Genomic DNA, 26,997 nt, shown 5'->3' with positions numbered 1-26,997 from the left:
ATTTTGTTACATCACAGTGACCTTGAGCTTTGACCACCAAGTTCTTAGCAGTTCATCCTTGAGCCCAAGTGGACGTTTGTGCCAAATTTGAGGAAATTCTTTCGAGGCTTTCTTAAATTATAGTGTTTACAAAAGTTAAACAGATGCAAGGTCACAGTGTCATTGACCTTTGACAACCAAAATCTAATAATCTGATCAGCTCGTTGTTTAATCAAAATGGACGTTTGTGCCAAATTTGAAAAAATTCCCTGAAGGTGTTCTTGAGATATAGCATTTATGAGAATGAGACGTACCGTTAACCCATGCCGACAGGGAGTTGACGCCGGGGCGCAAACCAAGTTACCACTCCCATCTCTGGTAGAATTACGGAGATTTTTTGTCCTGTGCGAATCAGACATTTATATTACAGACATCCTATGGTAAGCAGACATTAGTCCACATCTCTATGTAAAACTAATCCCGTCCGAATAGTACTTTAGACACAAACACATGGGAATACAGGGTCTAGAATCATAAATACCAAAATTTTCCTTTGAGGAACACGACAAGTAAAAACAAAGTATTTATGTTGTCAGTAAAGATGAGTTGTTCCCCTTATTCTACCACGATATCACAATAGGGGAAAGTCTGGCCTCCCCTGTAGAGTCAGCAAATTTTTGGTGGAAAATAATGGCTTAATGCAGATAAAGTAATATGGTCAACTACGCAGAGTGGCAAACACCAAAACACGATAAAGGTCAGGCTGGATGAAAACAGAGAACAGAAACCTGTTGGGAAAGAAGTTATTAAAAAAAACAATAACTTCAGTGAACATGTCAAATGACAAGCGGTAAAAAAAGAGGAAAGAAAACGATGTATCTGGTGACAAGACGAGACATTTTATGTAAAATAAAGTGCTAGGTGATTGTTAAGCAATGTTTCATTTACAGCCAACAGAGAGAAGTGCAAACAAAAATTCTGTTCATGTCACAAAAACAACACATGGTAGCAGACATTTGATAAAAACAGCGTAACAAAAAGACCAACCAACATAAAGTCACATATCATAGTGCAAATGAGCTTCTTGAAATTGTACCAAGAATTACAACACACTCACACAGTGCACAGATGCAGCACTGTGTAATGCTGAAGGATGAATTACTCCCCTGTGGCACTGAGTGGGATCTTTGGAAGACTCTGGCAAGATCAAATATTGACTAAAGCAGCAAAGAACTTCATTTTTAGTTTCTTTTAGTGCACTTTCACTTTCTTGCGCTTTCACTTTGTTCCTTTTTCTTCAACATAAATGTTTTAGAAAATGTATTGTGTAGTGTAAACATGTATGTTTGAGATGCATGATAAAAAGTTCATTTTGGTAAGGAGGTTTCATGTGGCTCTACTGCCAGGACTGGATCCGGTTGTCCTGGTGTTGAAGCCTCTCAAACACTCCGTATGGAATACACTGGTTCCACATCCTGTCATGGGATGAGATGGAAAAAAATGTTGTGATGTAATATGGCATGCCAGGGAAGGAAGTGAGATAACAATGCTCTGGTTTTGGTTTTGGTTGTGGAGCAGTGAAATATTTTTCCCAAAAGGAGAGGGGAGAGGTGGTTACGCTCACATGTTTTCTCACCTCAGTGTTTTCATTTTCTTGCAGTTTCTCAGACTGGCTGCCAAGCTTTGTGCGCCAACGTCTGTTAGCTTGTTGTACTTCACACTGCCAAACAGAAAACAATTTACACTTTAAATGTCACCCCAACGTATTACTCACTAAAGATCACCTGATCAACATTTACTTGTGTCTAATTTTATTTCAGTGGTTCCTCATTTGATGTGTGTGTTTCAATTTCTGTCCATAGTTTAATGAAAGTGATATCCAGTGCAAAGTACAGACACCACAGAGCATTTTCAGTTAAATAAACAAAGAGGTATCAGATATGAGGACAGCACGCCATTAAAACACACACGTACACACAGAAGTCATACATGTGAATTGTAAACATGACATATATATGTAAGGTCTTACTCCAGGTCAGTGAGCGAAGCCATGTGTGGGAGGACAGCTGCTAAACTCTCTGCCCCTTCATCAGAAATCACGTTACTGTAGAGACTGGAACAAACACAGAGAGGGGATAGGGAAGTGAAATTATGTGGGTCTACAGTATGTACCACAGTGGGTGGTGTTGTGTAGGTATTTATATATATATATATGTGTGTGTGTGTGTGTGTAATATACCTTAAACAGTGCAGTTTGGGCAGATCCCTCAGTGTGGTTGCCAGTCTCTTCATCCCCTGATCTCCGATACAGTTCTGTGACACACTAGAAACCGGAAGGAGAGAGGTCACACTTTGCTAAACACACATTCTATACATAAAGACTATGTTGCACAGGTTGAGAAAGGAACACGGTGTACTCACTTGAGTATCTCCAGGGAAGAGAGTGAGACTAAAGCATCGGCCAGTTTCTCTGCTCCTTTGTCACCTATCTTACTGTTTTCCAGACTGAAGGAGAAGGAGAGCAACCATCAGACATTTGAGACAAACACACAAATACACTAGAAGAACTAGAAGTAAAGGGGTGTATATTTACTCTAAGTGCTGGAGGTTTTGTAGACCAGGCAGGAGCCCCCACAGCTTGAGAAGAGCAAGTGGACCTTTCTCTGGACCAAGGCTAGACAGAAAGATAAAGTCATTACTGTCATTGTAATCATCAATTCTACTCAAATGTACTCTTCCTAAATTCAGTAATCACATTACAGTTCCTAATCAATGTTGTTACTAATTGCGTTACATAAGTTAATTAATCATCTGCATGGGTGGATAGGAAAAGCTCATTAAACGTGCCGACAACAGCGATGCCGTACAGTGCTGACTCCAACAAGGAACAGGTTGTCTGACAAACGACTTGAGAGACTCTTCCTCATGAGGTATAACCACTGCTTTAGTGATCAATACATCAAATAAACTGGACATATCTGCTATGAAACCACGGTTTGTGAGCGAGCAAACTGAGTGAGTTCATTGGAGTATGTTTGACCCGTTAAAAACAGTTTGTACGCCATTTTAGTCCATCGTCATCTAATGGTGTTAGAAGGCCAGTCTCCTGTATTACCTTGTTTAGGCCTCTTGATGTGTTATTTTGAGGCAATTAAGATTTATACTAGGTGGTGTAGGTAGTTACAGCCTACTGCAGTGCCATATTGATTCTCCTATTGAGCCTTGTTTTGTGCCTATATGTGGGCATATGTAAGGTTTAACATCATATTGTCAATTGGCAATACGTAACAATGCATCTCAGGCAATGTTGCCGAGTGCTGCAGAAGTAATCTAACCAGCAGAGTTTTCTACAGGGAGTGATTAAGTGAAGTAATAGATTACTTTTTGAAGTAATGTCAAATGTCAGATCTACTCACTCAAACTCCAGCTTGCGTAGCTCTTTGACGGCTGGTATTCCCTCTGCCAGGATTGAATCTGATTGGCTGGAACTAAAAGCAAACACACACACACACACACACACATCAGAGGCCAGACACACACAGTTTGTATGTTGTAAAGTATAACTGAGTTCATCTCCATGTGTGTGTGGGAAGGTGGCGGGTTGTATTACCTGTCTGACAGCCTCTTGTGCACATGTATGTTCACCAGCTTTGCCAGGTGCTCTATGTGACACACCTGTGTGGCTTTCAGAGGGTGGATCTTGAATTTGGACACCGTCCCCTGTAGGAGACCTTCTTCACCACTCTGCTCTAACTGCTCCCATAAGGTGATGACATCAGCAATGCATGCCCTAGAAGACACCCAAGTGTTGATATTGGTTTCAGTGGATTAGTATCATACAGCTCTCTTTGAACTGAGCACTTATTAGGGTTATTAAGCTATGATTGGACAATCACTGTTTGGGGAAGGGGTTTTACAAACTTAATTGTATACCTGTATGTGTTGATGTTGTTGAGCCCAATGAGAGCTCTGAGTCCAGAAATCTGTATCCCCGAATCCTCCAGATCCAAACAGAACCTTCTACCTTCAGTTCCACCCTTTTCGAGAACATGCTGCACAGTGAACACGTCCGACGGCTTAAGTGGAACTCCACGAAATGTTAGAACTTCCGGAAGATTTGCTGCCAGGTGGGCAACTAATTGTGTGCTGCCACTGTCTCTGTTACCATCACCATGCGTGGAGTTTGCCTCATACACATAGTGACACGCCTCCAGGACCTGGGCGGGGCTCAGGTCACTGTAGGAAAGACCCTCAAGGTGTTTTGTTACTAAAGCCTGCTTGGCAGCAACCATATCTCTGAAGGTTTTCTCTGTGTGTGAGTGAAGCCTCTGCAGCTCTGTTCTGTCGTGGAACAGGAGTCCGACTGCAAATCGCTGAGTGAGTTCAAGCTCCTCCCTTTGGGGTCTCCGACGCCCCTTCTGGCCTGACTGGAAAGGGAGGGTTGGATGAAAGGCACGGTCTGTTATAGTCCTGAGGAAACAGAAAGTGGGAAAGAGTCAGGGAAATCCGGAGAGGGCAGAGCACTGAAAGTGAAAGAGAAAAGAGGCTGGGAGTGGAAAAAGATGTGCTCTTTCATTTTTAAACAAAGGACATAGAAGATACTATGCCAGCTTAAAAGCTTATCACTCAATCAACCACTTTTCATTTAATCTTTTTATCCAAATAATTCTAATAGAAAACATAGAGGAAGACTATTTTACTCTGATGAATCAAGAAACTTTTACCTTGATAGAGACAAATGGACCCCTGCCAGGTAACTCTGAAGAAAAGGATTGGCCCACAACAGGATGTGGTCATCACTAGTGTCAGCATGTTCAGTGACTGTCCCCTTTTTTCCATTCTTTCCAGTTCCCATTTCTTCACTATCCTCTCTTCCCCCTCCCTCTGTCTCACCACTTGGGACAACCTGCCCCGCCCTCAGGTGGCAAGAGAAGAAAAGTCCTGTCCTGTGGCCAAATGCCTTGAGTTTGGCTGATATGGTTCGTCCTGTGGGGAGGGTGCAGGTGTTTGCTTTGACTGACTCCCAGGCCAAAGAACTCAGCTGGGACAGCAACTCTTTCTCCTCTGTTCTGTCTGCTTCCTCTCCAGCACTCCTCATCCCCTCCCCATCGCCATCATCTTCCTCTTTGTCCTGTTTTTTTGTCCTCCTTGCTCGTTGGGTGTGCGAGCCAGGGCGAACTTGTGCTCTGGACTTTCTCCGAGTGTTTTTGTGCTGCGTTTTTGCTTGAGAACTACTTGAGATTTCTGTCTGGGCTTCTTCTTCTGTTTGCATAGATGTTTCTGACTGAGATTCAGCCTGTGAGTGCATGCTCTTTCTGTCCATTTCCATTATCAGACGAAGCACTTGATGGCAGAGTCCAGTTAAAGTTCTCGGGAGGTCCTCTGAACTTTTGCACTGTTCTAAAACCAAGCAGACTAACCGACACAGTCCAGGGTTCCAGCAGAGGAGGTGGAGATAGCTGCAGTCTTTTAAGGAGTCCAAAGCAGATGCTCTGAGGTCAGGATCAGTGAAGTACTGAGACAAATATGTCTCTACGTCTGTGGGATTGAAGCCACACACCTCCAAAATGCTGTCTGTCCGCCGGAGTAGCTGGGTGGCAGTGCCTTTTGGTCGTGTCGAGAGCAGAAGAGTGCAGCCTGGAAGGAGCATCCTCTGAAGGATGCCAGAGTATAAATGTCTTACTGTGAAGTTCTGTGCTTTACTGTCTTTCTGCAATGATGCTACAATGTCTTTTTCCTGAGTCTGGAGAAGAGTTTCAAAGTCCCGCAACTCGCCAAACCCATCAAAAATGATCAGCACGCGCTTAGGGGCTGCGAGGATCTGAGCGTACACTGCCTCGGGGTCCATGCAGGAAGGAGCAAAGGAGGAGAGGTTTAGGAGGAGGGTCTTAAGGCTAAAGGTCGCCTCTGTTAAAGAGAGTGATTTTCCATCTAATAAGAAGACAAAGTCAAACTGTGGGATGCGGTCCCTGGACCAGTCGAGACACAGCTTCCTGATCAGGGTGGTTTTTCCCATACCAGCATTGCCGAGTAGCACTATGTAGCGTTTGGGTTTGTCTACATTTGAGCCTTCGAAGATCTAGGTGGATAAAGACAAACATATGGATACCAGTGAGTTGCAGCCAATGATTTCAGCAATGTTTTGGATATAAACAAATCAAAACTTTCATACTTTACAGTATAGGCTGTTCTCATGCACTGTTTGTACGTATTTCATACATATCCCACATCATCATGAGACACTAATTTGTGTATAACCCACGTCTTTGGGAAGGTAAAGACAGAAGGGGTCTCGTAAGGGGGCAGTTAGGGGTGGTGGATGGGCCACAAAACACAGGACTTTCCCCAAGACACTGGTGTTCGGAAACATGTGAACTTTCAGTAAACTTGGAGGCATTTTAATGTACATCATCATCATGTTTCAGATGTCCCAGATTTACAATCGTTTTTCTCGGCTCAAGGAAAGTTTTACAAATACGAAACCTCCATGGATCAGAATTTATTTTAGAAAGAGTCATAATTGAACTTATTGCAGTTCAAGGTGTCCTGTCAACTGCTTTACAGATGTCTCTTTATAATGGTTTTGGGCCACACAGGATTTTATTTGCTGCGATACCACAAGTGGCCACTGGGAAAAATTGGAAGCAATGCTGAGCGATGTTCCTGGGAGCTAGACCTAACTACAGTAACTTTACTTGACTTAACCTAACCTTTGCAACTTTACATTAAGCACATAATGTTATTCATGGGGTGCAAATCTGTAGGATATCATACGAGCTGTTGTATGAGGATACATTGTATAGTATTGAATTTGGCTATGTTTAGAAAGCACTACATGATAACTGTTTATCCCTCCCATTAAAGTGAAAGTGTTACCTGACTCGGCCCCAACAAGGTCTTTTGCCGATCCGTGTCTCCCATGATGATAAGCTCCTTATCCAGGGTTTTGTTTGTGCTTTTTCCAGAGCGAGTCTCTCTCTGGCTCACTGGCACATCCACGTAATGAGAGGTCAGGCTAAGGCCTGCCTCCATATCCTGGCAGGTTTGACTCATATGGGCTTTGGCTTCCTGGATGTAGTCCTTTACAACTTCTGAAAAAGAAACACAATTGTTTGTGAACCTGCTTATCCACAAAACATGATTTGTGCTTTTGAGAAATTTTACATCAAAGCAGAAAAGAGGAATTAAAGCATGTGGTAACTTACGTGGAATGTCAATGACAGTGGGAGACTGAGGAAGGGGTGACTCCTTACATGCAGACATCTCTGAAATTCAGCATGTCAAGATTTTTGTAAGATGACAGTAACTCCACACGGTAATTTACACACAAGGAGAAAAGAGAGATACTGAAACTCACCAGTGCTAGGAGACTGGGGTGAGGCACAAGTGGGAGACATGGCTGTGCTAGCGGTTTCCGACAGAGATCCTAATGGGGATGAACTCATCTGGACTGGCGCAACTGCACCGTCAACTAAAAACACAAAGGGAGAACAATTAGTACCCTGAATTCTCACACACGGCAGTCAGTACAGAGAGGTTTCCATTTTGTTTCTTAAAAGACAGAAATAAAACTATACATGTGGGAGTATAAACTACACAAAACTGACAGAATGAGATCTTTGCATATGTACACAAGAAGTAGAGACAGGCAGACACACACATGTACATCCAAGATTAAAGAGTTCTTTACTCACTCGGGGAGAGGGGTGGGACTTGACGTTTGAAGGGTGGTGAAGCAGCAGGAACTGGATAAAAAAAAAGGGGCAAGGCAATTTAATACGTTTAACTGATATTCATAAACAAAGTGCTTTATAGTGCACAGAATACATTACATTGTAAAAGAGTCATTTAGTATTAATTTAAATGAGCTCTATGTGAAATTCAAAGCCTATAAGTTTTCCAGACATGGTTCTCAACATGGAAGGAGGCTGAGCTAGCGGCTAGTTGCTAAAGGTGCTAACTCCATAAATGGCACCAAACAACAGCAACAGTGCTGACAGAGCTAACAGTGTTAACCAGGGGGGAATTTAAGGGTGGGCACTATGCTTCCACAATGACATAGTCCTAATAACAGTGATAACTTCCATGTGAGCTCAGTGCAAAGCAGCAGTGAATGCTAGCCAGTACACGCATGCACTAACATGCACGCGTGGCCAGAACCAGTCGCCAAATTCAGAAATTCATTTTGGGCAAAGGTGTGGGGCTTTCAAACAAAAGAGGACCTAGGACTGAGCCCTGGGAGACTCCACATCCTACCAGATACATAACTTCTAATGGAGACAATGTGGTTCCAGTCTGTCTAGGACATGGTTCCCAACTGGTCCAGCTACGGGTCCAGATTTCTCCTCGGTCATTAGTTCAATGTCCTTACGGCTTGATATATTCAGCGTCATACTGGCATTTGGCCATATCGTCGAGCTAGTTTGCTGTCCCTGTCAAGTAGCTGTCCGTTAGTCACTCACTCTACAACAAAAAACAGCACCTAAATTGTGCCGGAAATTCACTGAACTTCAAAATAAAGTGGGTTTTTTTTTTTTTTTTTTTTAAGCTTGACACATTTGCAAGTCACTTGCAGTCCCTTTCAAATGGACCAGTGGCCCACTTTTGGACTGCGACCCACCAGTTGGAAACCACTGACCTAGGACATGCTTAACTGACTCAAACACAGCATAATATTCAGTGGGACTAGGACTGAAATTTTCGCGGGTAACAAGTATCTAGATGAACATGAAAAGTAGTTCCTGGAAAACTTTTTCAGTCACTTTAAACAGGAAATAGTTCAGCGGTTGCTAATTACACCCCTATTTAAGCTACACTTCTTAGAGGAAGTTTGATAATCCAGTTTTCAGGGCAACTGCATGCCAACTGAATTTTCATTTCCCCTTCACAATCAACTCCTCTCTCACACAATGTCAACAAAAACAGACAGGATGTTTCCCAGGGCTACTGCGCTGAAACTGGTTAATCAGTGTATGTGAATACTTTACTCACCTAAAATGTAAGTAGGTGCAGCAGCTGTGTTGGGGAGTGGAAGTGTAATAACTGGAGGAGAGAGACTCAGTGTCTGAACAACCTGATATCCCGGATTGTCTGGGATGGTGATGAACTGAATGGAGGGATGGAGATGAAGGATTCTTGGGGGAGTGGATGGGGGGGCCGCCGTCTCTGGTGAACTCAGCTCTGACCCTGTGTCAGTGTCTGCAAAAGAAACACAGACAACAACCCTCATCTGTCTGTGCCCACAGGTTTTGTTGACCTTGGGTGAATCAAAAACAAAGGATGGTAAAGGAAAACATGCAGATAGGGTTGCTTCCAAGGGAATTACAAGAGATTAGGACCCAAAGATTTTGTATCATGCCTGCGACTTTCATTTGAGCAGACTTAGAAGATTTGAAAATGGAATCGAGTCAAATGAAGACAGAGTTCTTCTTTTGGTTCACGGTGTGATCTCTTATCTGACGACTTCAAAATTAAACTTCCTGTTTCTCAATCTGCATCCTTGTGCCACGAAGGAACCAAGTCAACCATAACCAACCAACATCCCCTTAAACCATGAGTCATATGTTACTACTGTAGCCTCACGTGGTTTGCCCTGTTTGTAAAATGTCATTTTACTCATAGAGAGAACTCTCATGGGCATAGTGTTCATATCACATAGCCTTGTACTGTGCATTGCAAAAGCTATTCAGTTGACATTTACAACATTAATATATTATATAATATATTTTTAATGTTCCTTTAAAATGTTAAAACAAAACTTACAGGGTCTATCTCTTCCCCTAAGTATTGCTTCAGTTTACAGCAGGAACATGAGAAACATACCTTGAGTGACAGTCAGCTCAGCCTGTGGCTCTTCGGTTTTTGGTCGACCTGCAAGAGTTGAAGGGTTGTAAACATTACAATATTGTTTTTGGCTAACCTCACAGGAAGGCAGCCACAAAAGAAGCCCAGATCCACCAGAATTATTTAAAGGAACACACCATTGTGTTTGCAAGTTTAAGCTCCTTAAAGGGACAGTTCACCCCAAAATCAAAAGTACATATTTTTCCTCTCACCTGTAGTGCTATTTATCAGTCTAGGCTGTTTTTATGGGAGTTCCTGAGTGTTGGAGATATCAGCCATAGAGATGTCTGTTTTCTCTTCAGTATAATGGAACTAGATGGCACTCAGCTTGTGGTGTTTAAAGCACTAAAAATACATTTGAAAAGCTCAACAGCAATGTCTCTTTCTAGAAATCATGACCCAGTTACTCAAGATAATCCACAGACCTTGCTGCGAGCAGTTTCACATCGGGTCTATTTCCTTTCTACCGAACCACAACCGCCAACCATATCACTGCACCTACTCATGGGCAAGAGGCTTGTGCTTGTGACAGTGTAAGACGTAGATTGTAATGATTTGGGGGTGAATTGTCCCTTTAACTACAAATTTTGTTAGCATCTTAGCATTCGAGGCAGCCATTGGTTTACACTGATTTCTGTACAGCCTGATTTCATTGGGGTCGACCTTGCATACCAGCTTGAGTCCATTCTGTGTGGAGTTTGTCTCCATGTCAGCTTGTTTTTTGGAGGGGTTTACCCACAGTCCAAAGACATGCAGATTAGGTTAATTGTTGACTCTAAGTTCCCTGTGTGAATGTGAGCGTGAATGGTTGTCTGTTGCTATGTGTTGGCCCTGAAATTAGTCTGGTGACCTGTCCAGGGTGAACCCAGCTTGGACAAGCTACAGAAAAGAGATGGATGGATTTCATTGGACTGCATCATTTCCTAATAGTAATGTATCTTTGAAAAACCTTGATGCCAACTTGATGTCCACTGTGTGACAAAAAAAACGCCACATGCATTTGACATATACATGAATGGAAGCAGTGGCTCCCTGAAACTGTTGACAAAACACTGAGACTACCAAACAAAAGAGGGTGGTTTCCAAAATGATAAAACATTAGCTAGTTAATTTGCTTTTGGCAGACATGACACTGCTCTGGTTATATATTTCACAGTGTCCCACATTTGAAGCCACGTCATGAATACTCAACAGACAGAAACCAAACAGTCAGTCAGGGTCGGTCACCTGCTCTTTTCTGCCTTTTCGGCCTAGATGGTGTGTTCTCATCAGTGCATGGCTGTGATCGGGAAGCTGGAGATGAAAAATATAAACAGAAGATGTAAAGTGTAAAGTTACAGTTAAAACCCACACATTAATTCAGGCTTGCAGAATTTTGTGGCTGCATTCCAAAAATTAAGTGTTATATTAGTTTTCACCAATTCTAGTTCTAGTTAGCGACTGTTTTATACCTCTGGATCTTTTTCTCCTGGTGTTTGTTGTGCTTGTAACTTTGTCCTCCTGTATCTGCTGAAGGCTGTCAAAGCCGGGCAGCTCCATTGGCGGGGGAAGATCACCTAAAGTGCACGAAAGAGGAAGTAAGAGAGTCAGTGAAGCAGCTAACGGACACAATAACCAAAAATGGCTCTCATGCATTTCGGTAGTGAACTGAAAATCAAAGCAGCGACACGTTTCCCCAAACATCTTGAAGATTTTGAAGGAAATGGTAGACAGGATAAAACTCAGAAAAATGGTTCCTAACCCTTGTGTTTTTTATCCATTGATTCCACTTTCTTGGTGTTTGGGGTCACAGCTGCAGAATGTCTCAATTTTTTTGGCACCAAATAGATATTTTTTTTTCTACTGACCTTTTTAAAACCCAATGTGTAGAAAAGTGTTGAGTTTAAAACCTTCCTCTTTGCCACAAACTGGTCTTGCACATTTGCTGAGATGACATTACTACACAAAATGGCCATATAGCATTGTAATTATATCAAATAGGGAAATATGTTATATGGAGTATAACATATTTCCTGCCCAGTTTTTTTTAAAGCTTAAGCCCCTTTATTTTTCCTCCTTTACTCTCATGTATTGCCTGTTTGTGTCAACATCTGCAACAAGAGCTTCTTACAGCAGGTGGTGAGTTCTTCCTCACAGTTGAGACAGGGATCGTCAAAGAGCGCTCCTGTGTCTAAGAAAGGAGGCAATTAGACAAAAGATTACCTTTGCATTCATACTTGAATATGTGTGCTCATGTGTAAGCCATTTGACACACTGAATGTGTGCGGAAGTTTGGTTGCAACTTACCCACAAACTTCCCAAGGTAATCATCATTCAGGAATTCCGATAAATCATCTAAAACACCAACAATGAACATTTATTAGACAAAGCATTTGCAACCATTTGCTTTCCCATCTCTGCTCATATTTGCTAAGGACAGTTTAAGGTGTGCACGTCTGGTTTTTTTTGGCTGCTTTCCTAAAGTCTCGGTTATGTTTTTGAGGCGTACGAGAACTTCTGAATCAAGATAGGCGTCTCAAACAGTTCAGAGGGTTTTGGCACCTCTTCCTACTGAGCAGCATCTCTGAATGAGGAGGAGGAGCACAACAAGCTCAAGGTCCAGCTGCTACAAGTCTTACAGGCTATCTGGGCTTCTTTAAGACTGACTTAGATATGCAGCTAAAACAGTTCTGATAAATGGACGTTATAACAAGTTGCACACTTGAAGGTGAGTGATCAGGATGCAGTTACACAGGTAGAGAACAATATCTATCAGCTTTTTCTGACTACAACTGTCGTCTTTATCTCGTCCTTTAGTGTAGACAAATGAACCCAGTGTATAGAATACCAGTAATGTGTGAATGTACACTATTTTCACCTTCAACCAGCCCAGATTCTAGACCATCTTTTTGTGATATGATCATGTTAAACGTGCCCATTAAAATTGATTTTTTTCATCAGTTAACATCTCTATGGCTGTATTCAAAGCAACAGTAGCTCAGTGGTGATCCTGGTTCAATCAATAACATTATATTAAATTCACTAAATTTCCTTTAAAGCTACAGCTGGTAACTTTTATTTGATTTGTTTAACCTTTATTTAACCAGGAAGTCCCATTTAGATTGGTAGCAACCTGTCAAAACACATTTAAAACGCAACAAATACAACAAATAATACAAAAATCCACAATAAAACGACAACTGTTCAAACACTGTGGCCTCTCAAGAGAAACAAGAACACATCTCAATCAATAGTGGAGCAGAGGAGCACTTGAAGGAGGAGGAGGAACATAAATATCTGTCTCGTGTTATACTGTGTGGATATAGTGACAGTTTCATCAATATGACTAAATTTATTTTCACAGAAGTTACCTGCTGTAGCTTTGATGCTTATCAGTTTTGCACTTGCAGTGTAGTTTTGTTTCATTCAGTAGGCTTCAACACAGTCTGCCTCATACTTTTTGGATACGATGAAGTATAAGCAGTAACTTTCTATGAAGTCAGTGTTTTGATTCATGTTGAGCCATTCAGCCTTTTTACAGTCGAACAAGTAATCCAAACTCGAACAATACAAACCTGGTAGATCTCCCAAACAGAGAAACGGGTCCTGACTGATGTCCTGCATCTTGGCACCTGATAGGACACACACACGCACATACACAAAAATGAAATTAAAAATATTGCCAACATGTTGATGCGTGAAGACTGAAAGCATATGGGGTTATATTTCCTGTTTTATTTTGAAGTACTAACTAACTTTTGTGTTATTGCAGTTTCCTGTGTTTTCCTGCCTTTCATCGCACCTGCTGCCACTTACTCACCTGCCCCTGATTATCCTCTCAGGCATCCCTGCGTATATATACCCACCTCTTTCTAGCAATCTCTTCATTTGATTCCCGGGACCCGTTTGTAACTTAGCCTGTTGTGGTTTTAAGGATTTTTTTTGCCTCCTCGTCAGTTTTGTTATTACCTTTTTGGACTGAAGTAAAACCCATGCTTTTTTTTTTTTTACCCTACTCTGCCTCCTGTGTGTTCTCTGCATTTGAGTTTCCACCAGAGTCATTACATAATGACTGTCACAGACAGCATTAGATGAGGATCTGGCACGTGTTGGCAAGTTGGCGAGTTTCCTCATAGTTGAATGTCACTGTAAACATTGCCCTCATTGTTCTCTTAAATATATGAGGAATGTGATGTGCTTGTGTGACGTGACGTGACCAGTAACATTTTTCTGTCAGTAGGCTATAGTGTCTTCCTTTGAAGTAGAAGTGACAAAGAGGCATTAGCACTCCAACGTGCTTACATTTAATTAAAGTCTGTTCAAAGATGAGCTTTCAGTTCTAGTATAATTCTGGATGTTTTAATGTTTTATTGTGATTTTGTGAGCAAAATCTAAATCTGCATTGTAACCAGTAAAATGTAGTGGTACAAAGTTCTTCCTCACTGTAAGTAAGTAGCCTGAGTTGCATATTTTCTTTCTAATGTGTCGAGGGCCTTCTGTTTGTTATGTTGGGGCACAGTTAAAATAGCACTGTGATTCAATACTTTTCATATCTAAACATCACAATAAAACAAAAGCTGTTTGGAGCTGAGATGTATTGCTCAGGAAGTTCAGTGTCAAGTGTGAAGTTGCAAGTGCGAGCAGTTCTCAACAAAGCTGCCAGCAGCAATACCACAGGCCAAGCAATCGGCCCCTTCCGAACAGGAACATTTTGAACGAGCACTGCACCAGTTAGATTCAATAAATACTGACGATGTGTGCATCTTATTGTAAAGTCTCGGTGTAAAGAGGTCTTCACAACAGATCATCAGACACGGGTCAAAAGCAAAAGAGACACGTTTATGAAGCAACTCACACATAATCAGTTGCAAAACGAAAACAGTTTGTCAGGCTTGTTGATACCCTCTCTGCATGTGTGTGGTTTATGTCTGTAACATAAATGTGGGTTTTCAGTGGGTGTTTTTTTTATTTACTTTTTTACAATTTTGTGATTGTTTCACTTTCTTTCTTTTCTGTACATGTTACACGTTGCAGTTAAAGCACATTAAGTTTCTGTGTATTACAATGAGCTATCCAAGTAAAACAACCTTGTCTTGCCTTGACTCATGGGTATTATTTTAGAGCAGCTATGATGTCATCACTTACTGTTCACATGCAGTATACCATACTGACAATCAGACCACAGTGGGGCTGAGCTGAAAGCTTCAAGGCTTCGTCCGCCACGGTAACCCATGTCCAAATCAGTATTCGAATGCTCGCTCTTTCTATACCATCACCCCAAAATCCCAAATAGCCCATGAATCAATATATAGTGATCCAACACAATTATTCTCAGACAAGAACATTTAAACGTAGTGATAGGCCTACTATTGTGACTCCAACAATTTGACCATCTGTGACAGGTTTACAGGTATGCTAGCAAGATGTCAAAAGCCAAGCATCTGGAATAGTTTCAAAATTTACAAAGACGCCCCCTGAAATTTAAGTGCAAGATATGCTAAAGGAAGCTGGCACATCAAAACTCTAGAACGGACTTGGCAAATCATCTGAAAACTAAGTAACAGCTAAACTGTCTTGCAAATTTTTTCTAGCTATTGTGCCTAATTTACTGTGACTTGCATGCTAACAAAGCTGATATTGGGCGACAGGTGGGGTACCCCCTGGTCAGGTCACCAGACTATCACAGGGCTGACACATAGAGACAGACAACCATTCACACTTGAGGGCAATTTAGAGTCACCAATTAACATGCATGTCTTTGGACTGTGGGAGGAAGCCGGAGTACCCCGAGAAAACCCATGCTGACTCGGGGACAAACATGCAAACTCCACGCAGAAGGCTCCCCCACCCTGGGTTCGAACAAGGAACCTCTTGCTGTGAGGCAACAATGCCAACCACTGCACCACTGTGCCACCTGATGTTTCTAAGAAATGTCCTCTTGTCTCTAGTCGTGTCATCTCTCAATGAAGCTTCAGCGGCCAAAAACTGGTATCTGAGACAGCCCTACAACACATCTATTCATTCAAGCCATGTCCAGCCAAGTATTTACTATCCTCAGCAGCAATTAAGATGCATACGATGACATATAATAAAGGAATTGTACCACCACTAAGTTGCTCTAACGTGTTCTGGAACATCCAATCACAGGTGTTTTTAGACAGTACAGCTTACAAGGCAGCAACTTTAAGTTAAACTGTAAATGCACTCACACAATTTGGGGTTCAGTATCTTGCCCAAGGATACCTCAACATGTGGACTGGAGGAGCTGGGGCTCCAACTGCCAGTCTTCTGATTGGTAGACGACTTGCTGTACTGTTACGATAAAACTATCCTATTCTGAGTCACAGAGCTCAGTTTAGCCAGTGCTACAGTTTATTGTACAGTCATTTCACAACATTTCTTGGGTGTGCCTGTGTGCCTGTGCTGCAGGTATCTGGGATGCTAAACGACTTCTCTAAATCAGGCAGAGAAATCTCCACAGCTCTCTTAAATTTACAAATATCAAAGTCCACTTTAAATAGAAACCCAGGACTCTTATGTATGTATGGTTTGTTTCTCAGAGGTACAGAGCCACAGCACATGAGTGTGCCTCAACCTGTCCAATCAAGCTTGTGGGACTCCAAATCTTCTGTGTGATTAAATAAACGTGAGAGGGATCATCAGACATAATATTACGTGCCAAAGACAACCTTCTTTTAGTACAGCTTGAAAACGTGACTCGAGGTGGTGTTTGAGCCAGCGTTCGCTGTGGTTTTGTCTATCGACGACCCGGCTAAAATGGGTCATCGGGAAATTTAATGTTTTATTCTACCAAAAGTTATGAGTCATCAAAGACAGTTATGATATCATCCACTGATAATAATCTAAGACTGGTTTACATTACATGATACAGCGTGCAACTTGTATCATGTAATGTGTATGGTAGGTGGTTTCCACAGGCGGTCACTTTTGTCTCGGTGCAGGACTGTTTCAGAGACAGGCCCTGACTCGCCTCACAGACTTAACATTTCACTCCATCTGATGTCTGTCTGCTTCATCTTGGACTAATCCCGCAAGCTTAACAATACAAAAATGCACCATTGAAAGTCTCTCCCTCCCCTCTGTGATCCCTCTCAGATGAGTCCAAGTACAGCTCCAACACACCCGTATTTTTTTGTATGAAAAGGCTCAGACGGTATGCAACTAACTTTCGTTTTAAGAGGAGGCAAAATCACTGCTGACATCAACGACTTGTTAAAAGCTTGTCTCTGATGACTCATAACTTCCGGTACAATAAAACACAAAATTTTCTAATGACCCATTTATCTGCGTTGTAGATTGACAAAACAACAGCAAAGCTGGCGGAAAGACCACAGAGGATGTCAGGAGGATCAGATAATTTGCAGATCGGCAGTTCCTGTGTTTTAGGGAGAGGAGCGATTGTAAAAAAAGTCGACCCAGAAAGCAGTGCCTCTGCTCTGGTCCCTGTCAGGTGGCGTTCGAGGGGTTACACAAGCGCTATATGGAAAGCACCTGAATTTTACTGCTGACTTTTCTCTTTGTCTGACTGACTGTTTGGAGCACTTAAAACGAATAAAGAAATTTAGCCACAGGCATCAGGGCCATGTAGCTTTTAAAGTTCAAGACAGGCTTGGGGTCCAGTTGGCAGAAGACAGACTTCCCTGTAGGCAATTTGTTTGTCTTCTCAGGTTACATGTTGGCAGCTGCTGGATAGGCAGAGTGCAGACCAACTTCCTGCCATGCACACACCACCTCACCAAACAAAACTCACCATAACTCTGACTTACAAGCTCGAATGTGTCTCACGTTATCAAAATTTAATTAGTCAGTATTTGCTGTTTACTGTAAATTAAAGGGACAGTTTACCCCAAAATCAAAAACACATATTTCTCTTCCTACTAGTGGTGCTATTTATCAGTTCAGATTGTTTTGGTGTGAGTTGCTGATTATTGGAGATATCAGCTGTAGAGATGTCTGCCTTCTCTCCAGTATAATGGAACTACATGGCACTCAGCTTGTGGTCCACAAGGCATCGAAAATACATTTGAAAAACTCAACAGCTCTTTCCAGAAATCACGACCTGGTTACTCAAGATAATCCACAGATCATGTTGTGAATAGTTTCATGTAGGAACTATTTTGTTTCTACAAGACTACATCCGCCTATCATATCACAGCGCAGAAGGAACGTTGTGAATGTTATCATGGATGACAGGCTTGTGCTCATGACAGTAGGAGATCATAGACTGTATAAAATACTAGACGCATCACCCATTGGTTTGTGGACTGCCATTTTGAAGGCTCGAGTGCAGCAATTTTGGCCGTCAGCATCTTGATTTTTTGGAGCCAGAAGTGGCCATATTTGGATGAGAGGTTGGAGGAGCAAGGGGTGGATCTGACTCCTTGCCGGCAGCCTGTCACTCTAGTGGGCTCGCCCTAAAATATGCGTAACTTTAAGCCTTAATAAAATGTAAACAGGTGAGTTATTTGAAAATTCATCCCAGTACTGTTGTCACAAATATTGAAATTACCTACAGAGACCAAAACCGTCTGTTAACATGTTTATTTCTGCTGTAAAGTTTGACATTTTATTATGGGGGTCTATGGGGATCGACTCACTTCTGGAGCCAACCTCAACAGGCCATTCAAAAGAACTGCAGCGTTTGGCACTTATCATTCTCGGAACCCATCGGCTGTATTCGGTGTCTGACTTCTGGCAGACGGTGATACAGCCTCTAGGGGCAGACCCCAGATTTTCACTGCGATGGATTCAGAGTTTGCAGTGACGCCAATTATGTTCCGCCTCGTTAGTTCACCGCACGGACCGTTTAACCTGACAACAACTGCAGCTGGCTCAAACGTGATTGGTCAATATCACACGGACTACAAACAGCCTACAACCAGAAACCAGGGCTCTTCCGCTCTTCTTCTGGAGGCAAGATCTCCGGGGTTTGCCTACAGACTCTACATTCACTGAATGTACAGTCTGTATATAGAGACTAGGCACTTATGCATTAGCCTCATTTTCCAGCCCCAGAGGTTGCTGCATGCACGAGATGTCAACTTGAGTAACTGTGCTGTGATTTCTAGAGAGACACTGCTATTGAGTCATCTCATATGCGAGAGAAGGCAGGCATCCTTTATTTCACACACCCACAACTCACACCAAAACAATCTAGACTGAGCAACAGCACCACAGGTAAGAGGGGAAAATGTGTATTTTTGATTTGGGGGTGAACTGTCCCTTTACGAGTGTAAATAATACCCCAGTTTTTAATGCTACTTCAGCCAGCTTTAAATGACACATTAGAGGAATTGATTTATCACCCGATAATACCCAAAACAAAAGGCCTCAGCCAAAGAATGAGGAACTTGTCAACTTAAATAGGTACAGTACCATGCTGCTTTATACAGCAAGTCCACAGATAAAAACAACACACAATCACATGCAGCTTAACACATGGTCCACAAACTGCAAACTGCAGGACTGTCAAACTACAAGAGAAACTGCAAGAGACAGAGAAAAGCTTCAAGTGTTTATTGATCATGAATGAGTGAAATTCCTTGTGCCTACTCCTACACACATCCATGCCTTTACTAAAATCACTTTCTTTTCTGTCCTGGAAGTCCCCCCAAATACCCTGTTCCACTAACACCCCCTGGCAAGAACCTCCAATCTCGCTGACACATACACCATTTCACATACGGAGGTGGGTGGGGGGCTGCTGTAGTAGAGCCCTGAACACATGCGTAATGGAGTAGACTCGCCATTTCGGAGGGCAAAGTCACACAAAGCATCACATTATTAGAAGTCTGAAAAAGTATTAAACCCATCTACATTTTTTGGGGTGGTCATAAATAAGGTTATTTAAAAGCAGAAAAGGTATCAGATAACAAAAAGCATTTTTGGAAACGTATTTTTCTCAATGCTGATCACATCATGATGCAAAACACAGATAAAACTTTTATCACTGCGAATATTTAATTAAAATAACTTGAAAGCATTACAAAACGGCGCTAAAATACGTCAAACAAGGATATAAAAGTTAAAAGTTGAAACCCCCCGACATCTTTTCCTGTCGATGCATGCGCACTTTGGATAAAATGCGCCCAAATCTCCCCATCAGAGCCGGGATTACATTTACCTGCTGGGCCAGTCTCACTGGGTGATGCTCAAGTCCTCTGCACCCCTGCTGTATATTATCTGTGCGATGAACTCCCAGTCTCTGAGTGTACATCAAACGCTGCGTATATCTTCTCACCTTCTACAGAGTACCCGCAGTGAGTGCGCGCAACCTGCTTGGTCTAACAATAAAACTCGGCTTTTACTTTCACTTTGCCTATAAATGCGCATCCACAGCAGCCAAGCCACTGCATCCCGTGGCGGTTGGATTGCCACAACTAGGGAGCATCAGTTTGTTTCTGAAACAAGCTGCAGTTTCAGTTTAGATCTTCATGTAACTGCTTTAGTGTGAAAGTTTTTAAAAGCCCTTCAACGGTGCGTAACGATCAGTTGGGCACAGGAGATATGATGTGCTTATTGATGTCAGACAGCGCATGTCAGAGCTTTACATACTGTACATCACCACATCAACCACAACCACAGGTGTCACTGCTCATGACCAAAAATCTGACAGAACAGCCCAGTCAGGAAAAAAAATACTGTTAAACAAATACAGAATTCTGTTACCTGACTCGTGTCCCTGTGCGCTCTGGCTTCCAGTAATTGCCTTTCACTTCACTAGAAATCCAGTCATGGACCTCTCTTGGACTTTCTTGCAGACATGTGGCCAAAATATGTCTCTGCAGACCCTTGATTCCACCATGCTATCCAGCTTCATCAAATTTCTGTGGTTATAAAAATAATCTCCCCATTTGGATGTGAAGACAGCTGACATCCAACACCTGTGGCATGTTGCTGCCATGGATCAGTTTTGTATCTGTCAGTTTTATTTTATTATTATCATCCAGGGCCGTAATCAGCTATTCAACATTAGGGGGACCGTTTTAATCTACACTTTTTGCGAGCCGACCCCTGAATGGGGTATGGGCAACACATTCAGTTTGCATACATCTCTTTTAAAATACATGCACTATGAATTGATGTTTTTTTTCCTCCTATAACTAACATATGTGGTTAGTTTTAAGCAACAGAAGCACATGGTTAGGTTGAGGAAAAAAAAGAACAGGGTTTGGCTTTATAGTCTTACGGGATGCGAACACAGTCCTCCCAGGTGAATGTTAGTGTTTGTTGGACCCATCCACCACCACTCCCACCCTACTCGGACTGCCACTGCCTTAACTTTCGTTCTTGCCCCACTACGTTTCCCCCTGACACCACCAAGCGCTGTTAAAGTATGATATAATGGCAACTGGCTGCGTATCATGCCAACATTAAAGGACGGCTTTTTTTTTTTTTTTTGCAACAACTTTGGAGAATAATGTTTTAGAAACGTAACAGCTAAACTGTAGCCTGGTAAGACCATCCTGATGACATGAACTTATATTCTGTTCCACTGTCTGTATCAGTCTGCACTCGGTGCCGCTCCGCCTTGTATCCAGGAATTAAAATCCAATTGGGGCCAGTGAGGGATCCGCACCGTAGTTTTCAGTGTAACGCCAGGGCCACACTGCCAACGAAGTGCTGTGGAGCACAGCGCACCGAAATTCTCGCGCGAGCCCGTTCACATCAGACGCGCATTTCTCCACGCCGGCCGACAAGCGCTTCTGCTCCCAGCTGTTGTCTCCGTCACATTTGGGGCTGTTTTTCCATCATGGGTATCTCTCTCTGTTTGTGTGTGTGTTCCCCAACCCCACCCCCTATAGCTGTCTCTCTCTCTTTCTCGTGTGTGTGTGTGTGTGTGTGTCGTGTTAGTGGGTGTGAGAGTGTGTGTGTGTGTGTGTTCATCTCTCTTGCGGAGCTGTGCGGCGCAGCCGGTGTGGATGACACAATCGGTTAACATGGACGCCGAAAGGAAACTGGCTTCGCTTTGAGGCGCTTCAAGGCTATTCGCAGCGCTTCTGCATCCGGTGTGGCCCTGGCGTAAGCAATCAATCAGGGATTACGTTGTAGCTGAGGATGAAAAATGCAGGACGCAGCTTGCAGAACAGTAATGGCTGCTCCAGAGGCAACAAGCGCTAACTGTAATGTTAGCACAGTAAACACAGCAATTAGTGAAGTTATTGCAAGATTGTCAAATAACAACAATTAATCAAGAACAAGAGTATGCACTCGAACAAGATTTTCATGAAGGAAAAGATGTTTTTGCCCTTCTTCCAACTGGATTTGGCAAAAGCTTGATTTATCAACTGGCTCTGTTGGTGATGAAGATGTGTCCTGGTGTTTTGTCACGCTGACTGGCTGAAGAAGTTGGTCTGTCAAGGCGAGGACTCCCACCCACTGAGAAGGTTTGGGGTGGCACCCAGTCCAGACTTGTCAGGATGGTCTACCAGGCTAGCTAAACTGACCATTTAAGAGTATTCATCTTCATCTTCTAACCGCTTCATCCTCTTGAGGGTTGCGGGGGGGCTGGAGCCTATCCCAGCTCATTTAAAAGTATTTTAAAATAAAAATCTTAGATCAGAGGTTCACAAAGTTTCGATGATTGAGCACCATGTTAGGGAGCCAACATATGACTTAATTATGACCTGATTTATGACATTTTTAAGGCACGCTAACACTTAAAAAAATACAAGTGGACAGTAATATAGCCTACAAAACACTCACACTACCTTCAGGGATGTTCCGATCTGATCTCAAAGATCGGTATCAGGGCCAATTAAGGCATTTTTTTTATCTGATCAGCATTGGCTATATAGAGTTATAAAGATGATTCGATCCTTTGTTTAATGTCACCTGTCACACAGGCATTTTTACTCAAAGCTTTAATGTAGAGACATGCAGAGTGCAGCCACCTCCAGCTCTCCTGCTGTCTTTCTTTCCTTCACTCCGCTGTGCACCTGTGTGTATGTGTAAGAGCCCGGGTTGAGCCCTGCCCACGGCAAAACACCACACACCATAAACAACAGCAAAATGCAGCACGGGACTGTTAATTTATGTTTTTGTTACCAAAATTTATGAGAACTTTCAGCACAGTTTGACAGTATCTTGCGTTTAGGGGGTTGTCATTTTATACCTAGTTACTTTTTAAGTAATAAATAAATAAACAATAAAGTAACAATAAGGAACTGCTTTGATGCAGGGTGTGAAGTGTGCACTGTGTAGCTGTATTATCTAGGATCACAGAAGTATCAAATTGGGACTTGGTAGCGGCAGATGCTCAATGATAAATGACTCAGATCGGGATCATAAAAACTTGAGCCGGACATCCCTAATTACTTTCTAATTTCCACTTTTTAATACATTTCAAAGCAATGAAAAGAAGAGACAGTAGTGTTTGACACTGATTGTACCTACACACTGGTTGAAGAATGGCTTCTGCTCAGGTGCGGCAGCAGAACTGCAGCACACCATAAAGATAGAACCAAATGTAACATTTGCAATTTACATTTGCTCATGATTATTTTGGACAGTGGTGTGTGGTTGCCTTACGTAGCATAGTACATTTTTTATTCATGTATATATTGTCAACAATATACTTGGGGGGACTTTTTGGGCATATTTTAATATTGGGGGTGATGACCCCCCCCAATATGTATCATAACTACAGCCTTGTTATCACTGTGTCATTATTATTAGGGTGGTCTGTCAGTTTATTGTCCCCCTTTCCATCATGGCCCTCTATATCTAAGATCCTCTTTCTTTTCTACCTGAGCTCTGCCTGAGTGAAAGCTTCATAACAGACATGTATGCAGAGGCGGAGCAGTGGCGTGGCTCCTGTGGCTCCTGTGGCTCCTGTGGCTCCTGCGGCTCCTGCCCTGGATGTTTTCTCAAAAGCCCCGAATCTTTTAGATTTTTAAAATACTTTGAACCATGTCATTCAGATAATAATATATACCCGTGTTGCTTGTGCTTTTATATTAAAGAAATCTAATATAACCGAGTAAATGTGCAGAGCATTGAAGACCACAGATTATTATGGCATGAATTCAAATGTAGCAGATCTGTCAGCTAAATACTCATCCTGTACAAAAGTAGGTTTCAAGATTAGTAATGCCTTTACTCCAAATTTCTACCCTACCTATGTTATGTAACTTAAAAATAGTAACATCACGCCTCGTTTTAGGTGGCAGGAGTGAAAATTAGTCATTTGTTGTGTTCTTCTCTCACGTTTTTAACAAATTATGTACAGATTTTTGGGCATTTTAGTATCTCAAATTGCTTGAAAAATAGTGCATAAAGCTGCCATGAATGTGAAAAAAATCTGAGCGGGAGCATGACTCTGGCCCCCCTTTGGTTTGGGCTGAGCCCCAAATGTTTACAGTGGCCGGCTCTGCCCCTCCTCATATGTTCATCTTTTGCTTTTTGAACACTTTTTCAGCTATCCTTGTATTTTTTCTCTTCCAAATATTACAATATTAAATATATATGCTCATGTCTAAAATCTACTATTTGAGTCTCTGATTCTCTGTGTGACCCCTATGCAACAGGTAAAATAAAAACAACATCACACACACTTTAACATCTCTTGCTGTGGACAAGGAAACACGGGGAGTTTTGGTTATGAGTGGAAAGTACCTGTTCTACCTGTTTCTCATTGCAGATACACCGCTTGCTGTGTGCCATGCTGCCAAGCTCATTACATCACGAGATTAGTACCCGTTTTGCCACTTAATTACATGATACTGGTAAACTATTGTCCTCAGAAACAATGGGTGTGTGTGGATGTGCAAGATGGACACTCACACACAAACAAACACACATACACAGTCAGAGCAAGGAAATATGGCGGCCTGTCCTGCAGGAGTAAGGAAAGGGAAGAGTCTGAAGAGTGTGAGCAGGATGATAGGAGGTGAGAGGAAGCAAAGACAAAGAGAAGGGAAATGAATCTTTATAAAGGCGGTCTATTCTTATGAAGCTAACTCAGGGACTGCTGTTTCTCTTTGTAACTTAAATATAAATACGCACAAATGTGATTCTGAAGCTGTAACATCAACTGAACTGGGGGGAATAAATGAAACGACTGTTAGCCAAATGCTAGCTGTTAACCTTTGACGTGGTAAACAGGGATCACAATAGGTCACACCCAAATGTATGAAAGCCAGGCTCTGCCCTTTTAATTGAGTCATGTTACAGTAACTTCCACAGAGCTAATCATTATGCAGGCCAAACATTCTTAAACTTTGCCTCAACTTTGTGTTATGCGCACTGACAGCAGGTTTCCCACGACCAAGCATGGGTGTATGGTGTCCACCTCAACTTGAACAACAAATACTAACTCTTTATTCCTCTTTTTACACTCTGTGTCCTCTTTAATTTCTAGAACTGATTCTCCCAATGCATCACTGACGCTTTAACAAGCTCAAACCGAGTGTCATATTCCAGGCAGTAGTAGTCTATTCTTGTGTATGTACTCAAGTTCATGATGAATTGGGGGTTATATGAAAACTGAAGCCAGAACATTTAAAAGAAATGTATTTTCTCTCCAAGATCTCCAGGTACTTTCCATTTCCCTTTTCGTGCTTCACCATAATAATCACTGCATAAATGAAAGTCAGCTCTGTCACCTGCATGAGATGGCAGGCAGTGTTTAATCACTGCTGTTTTAGGTAAACGCCTGGACAGGTTTTGGTGGTTGAGGTGTACCCTGCTTTCAGTTTCATTTTGAGTTAGCCCCAGACTGCAGAAATACCAAGGACATGGCAACAAAATGGACCCTGTCCTAAACAAATACACCAACCAACAGCTTGTTTTTGTCTAATATGAGGACATAGTCATAAGATACAGAGCAAATGTTATTGATACTGTATCTTTAGATAAACAAATCAATGATTTTTGTTAAGAGGAGACGTGATGTGATGATGCAAACTTACCCCACTGTGAGTCCACCCTCTCCTCGGCCCTGCAAACATTTTCTACATTGTCTAATGTCATGTTCTGATCCACGCTGGAGTAAAAAGAGTCATCTTGTGCGTCAGTTTGAGTATCTGTTGGTGCACATGGAGAAAACAAATGTGCAATATCTTCTGTAAATCCCACATCCGTGCCACATTGTGCGCCTTCCATCAAGCAGAGCAGGTCCACTTCTGTTGTACTGTCAGCTACCCGGCAGGCATCCAGAATGCCCTGCAGCCTGTCTGTGATGTTTGTGACTGTTGCTGCACAGGCTTGAGCAGGTGAGGCATTTCTTTCTGCTCCGGAGATATTCAAATGATTCAGTCCAGTAGTTGCCACAGCGTCATATGTCGAGACACAGAGGCCTTTTGCTGCTCCGTCTGTACACATTGTGAAGCTCGGGTCAGTCATCCCCATCTCTGTGTAGTCAAAGTTGTCAGCGTCTAATGTCCTGCAAGCGATTGCAAGCTCTGTTTCCTCTTCCATATTTAAAACAGGGCGTTGTGCTTCACCGTCTCTTGCTGTGTTTTCACTTGTTGCACAGCCGGCAGCAGTCATGCTGGCAGGAACCAGTGGCAGCAGCATCTTCTGTCCTCTGTCCCAGTGCTGCCACAGAGGAACAGCTATCCTCCTAGCCGCCTCCTCTACCTGCTCTAACCACTCCTCCTCATCTTCCAAATTCCCCTTAAACACTCTTTCATTATCACTTACTGGCTTCTGCATTAATTCTGCACTCCTCAGCAGTTCTGTATTTTCGTCATCAAAACCAAGACTGCACTGGTAGTCACGTCCCATCGGGGTAGAAAAGAGATTGAAGAGTTCGTCCGTCACCGGTCCTCCCCTCAATTCTTGATTTAGTTTTGGATCAACTTGATGTTCACTAAGAGGATGAATTTTTAGCCTAGACCTCATGCTGTCATGTTCATCCACTGATGATACAGCCCTTCCTATAGAATTTCCTGACCCTAAATTCTTCACCTGGCTGAGCTGACCTTGGTCGAGGTGCCAATGTGTGGTCAATCCTCTCAGATCAGATCCCGCTTTACACGCTGCAGGTGCGATCCCCTCAGTAAGTTGCTGCCAAATCAAGCTCTTGCCATAGGCCTCTGAGATTATCTGCCCTTCCACCAAATCCTCCAGGAGCGCTTGGATCTCGGTGGGAGAGGCCCAGGTTAGAGCTAGCCGCACTCCGTCCAGGACCTCCTCAAACTGGGTCATGGCGACGACACCTGCTCCCGGCAC

The 26,997-nt window shown here is 42.5% G+C and overlaps 1 protein-coding gene across 3 annotated transcripts; it reads right to left on the bottom strand.

Moving 5' to 3' along the window:
- Positions 1–608: 608 nt before the first annotated feature.
- ciita (class II, major histocompatibility complex, transactivator) lies at positions 609–26,997 on the bottom strand. 3 transcript variants are annotated; one of them, XM_049561689.1, is made up of 22 exons: positions 19,946–20,280; positions 13,377–13,433; positions 12,109–12,156; positions 11,933–11,992; positions 11,274–11,378; positions 11,050–11,115; positions 9,802–9,849; positions 8,971–9,177; positions 7,674–7,724; positions 7,337–7,450; positions 7,185–7,244; positions 6,856–7,070; positions 4,704–6,058; positions 3,913–4,449; positions 3,590–3,769; positions 3,396–3,467; positions 2,573–2,653; positions 2,401–2,484; positions 2,219–2,302; positions 2,009–2,092; positions 1,616–1,699; positions 687–1,454 (listed from the first exon to the last, which is right to left on the bottom strand). In XM_049561689.1, the coding sequence occupies exons 2-22, from the start codon at positions 13,423–13,425 to the stop codon at positions 1,376–1,378; spliced, it is 3,663 nt and encodes a 1,220-aa protein (XP_049417646.1). In that variant the 5' UTR covers positions 13,426–13,433; positions 19,946–20,280; the 3' UTR covers positions 687–1,375. The 3 variants fall into 3 exon arrangements, with proteins under 3 accessions (XP_049417644.1, XP_049417646.1, XP_049417645.1); XM_049561687.1 differs by lacking the exons at positions 11,050–11,115; positions 19,946–20,280 and adding an exon at positions 25,734–26,997 and having other exon boundaries at positions 609–1,454; XM_049561688.1 differs by lacking the exons at positions 687–1,454; positions 19,946–20,280 and adding an exon at positions 25,734–26,997 and having other exon boundaries at positions 1,465–1,699.

This window comes from Epinephelus fuscoguttatus, linkage group LG19, assembly GCF_011397635.1.
Source record: "Epinephelus fuscoguttatus linkage group LG19, E.fuscoguttatus.final_Chr_v1".
Classification (NCBI taxonomy): Eukaryota; Metazoa; Chordata; class Actinopteri; order Perciformes; family Serranidae; genus Epinephelus; species Epinephelus fuscoguttatus.
This window is presented reverse-complemented; position numbering and strand designations above follow the sequence as displayed.

Bases quoted from the DNA above. Each gene is read 5' to 3' on its own strand.
- ciita (XM_049561687.1), bottom strand. From the start codon at position 26,973: ATGACCCAGTTTGAGGAGGTCCTGGACGGAGTGCGGCTAGCTCTAACC. The intron at 7,725-8,970 runs GTGAGTAAAGTA...TTTTTTATCCAG, and splicing joins TGCACCTACTTACATTTTAG to TTCCTGCTGCTTCACCACCC. The intron at 4,450-4,703 runs GTAAAAGTTTCT...CTGTTTCCTCAG, and splicing joins GTCCATTTGTCTCTATCAAG to GACTATAACAGACCGTGCCT.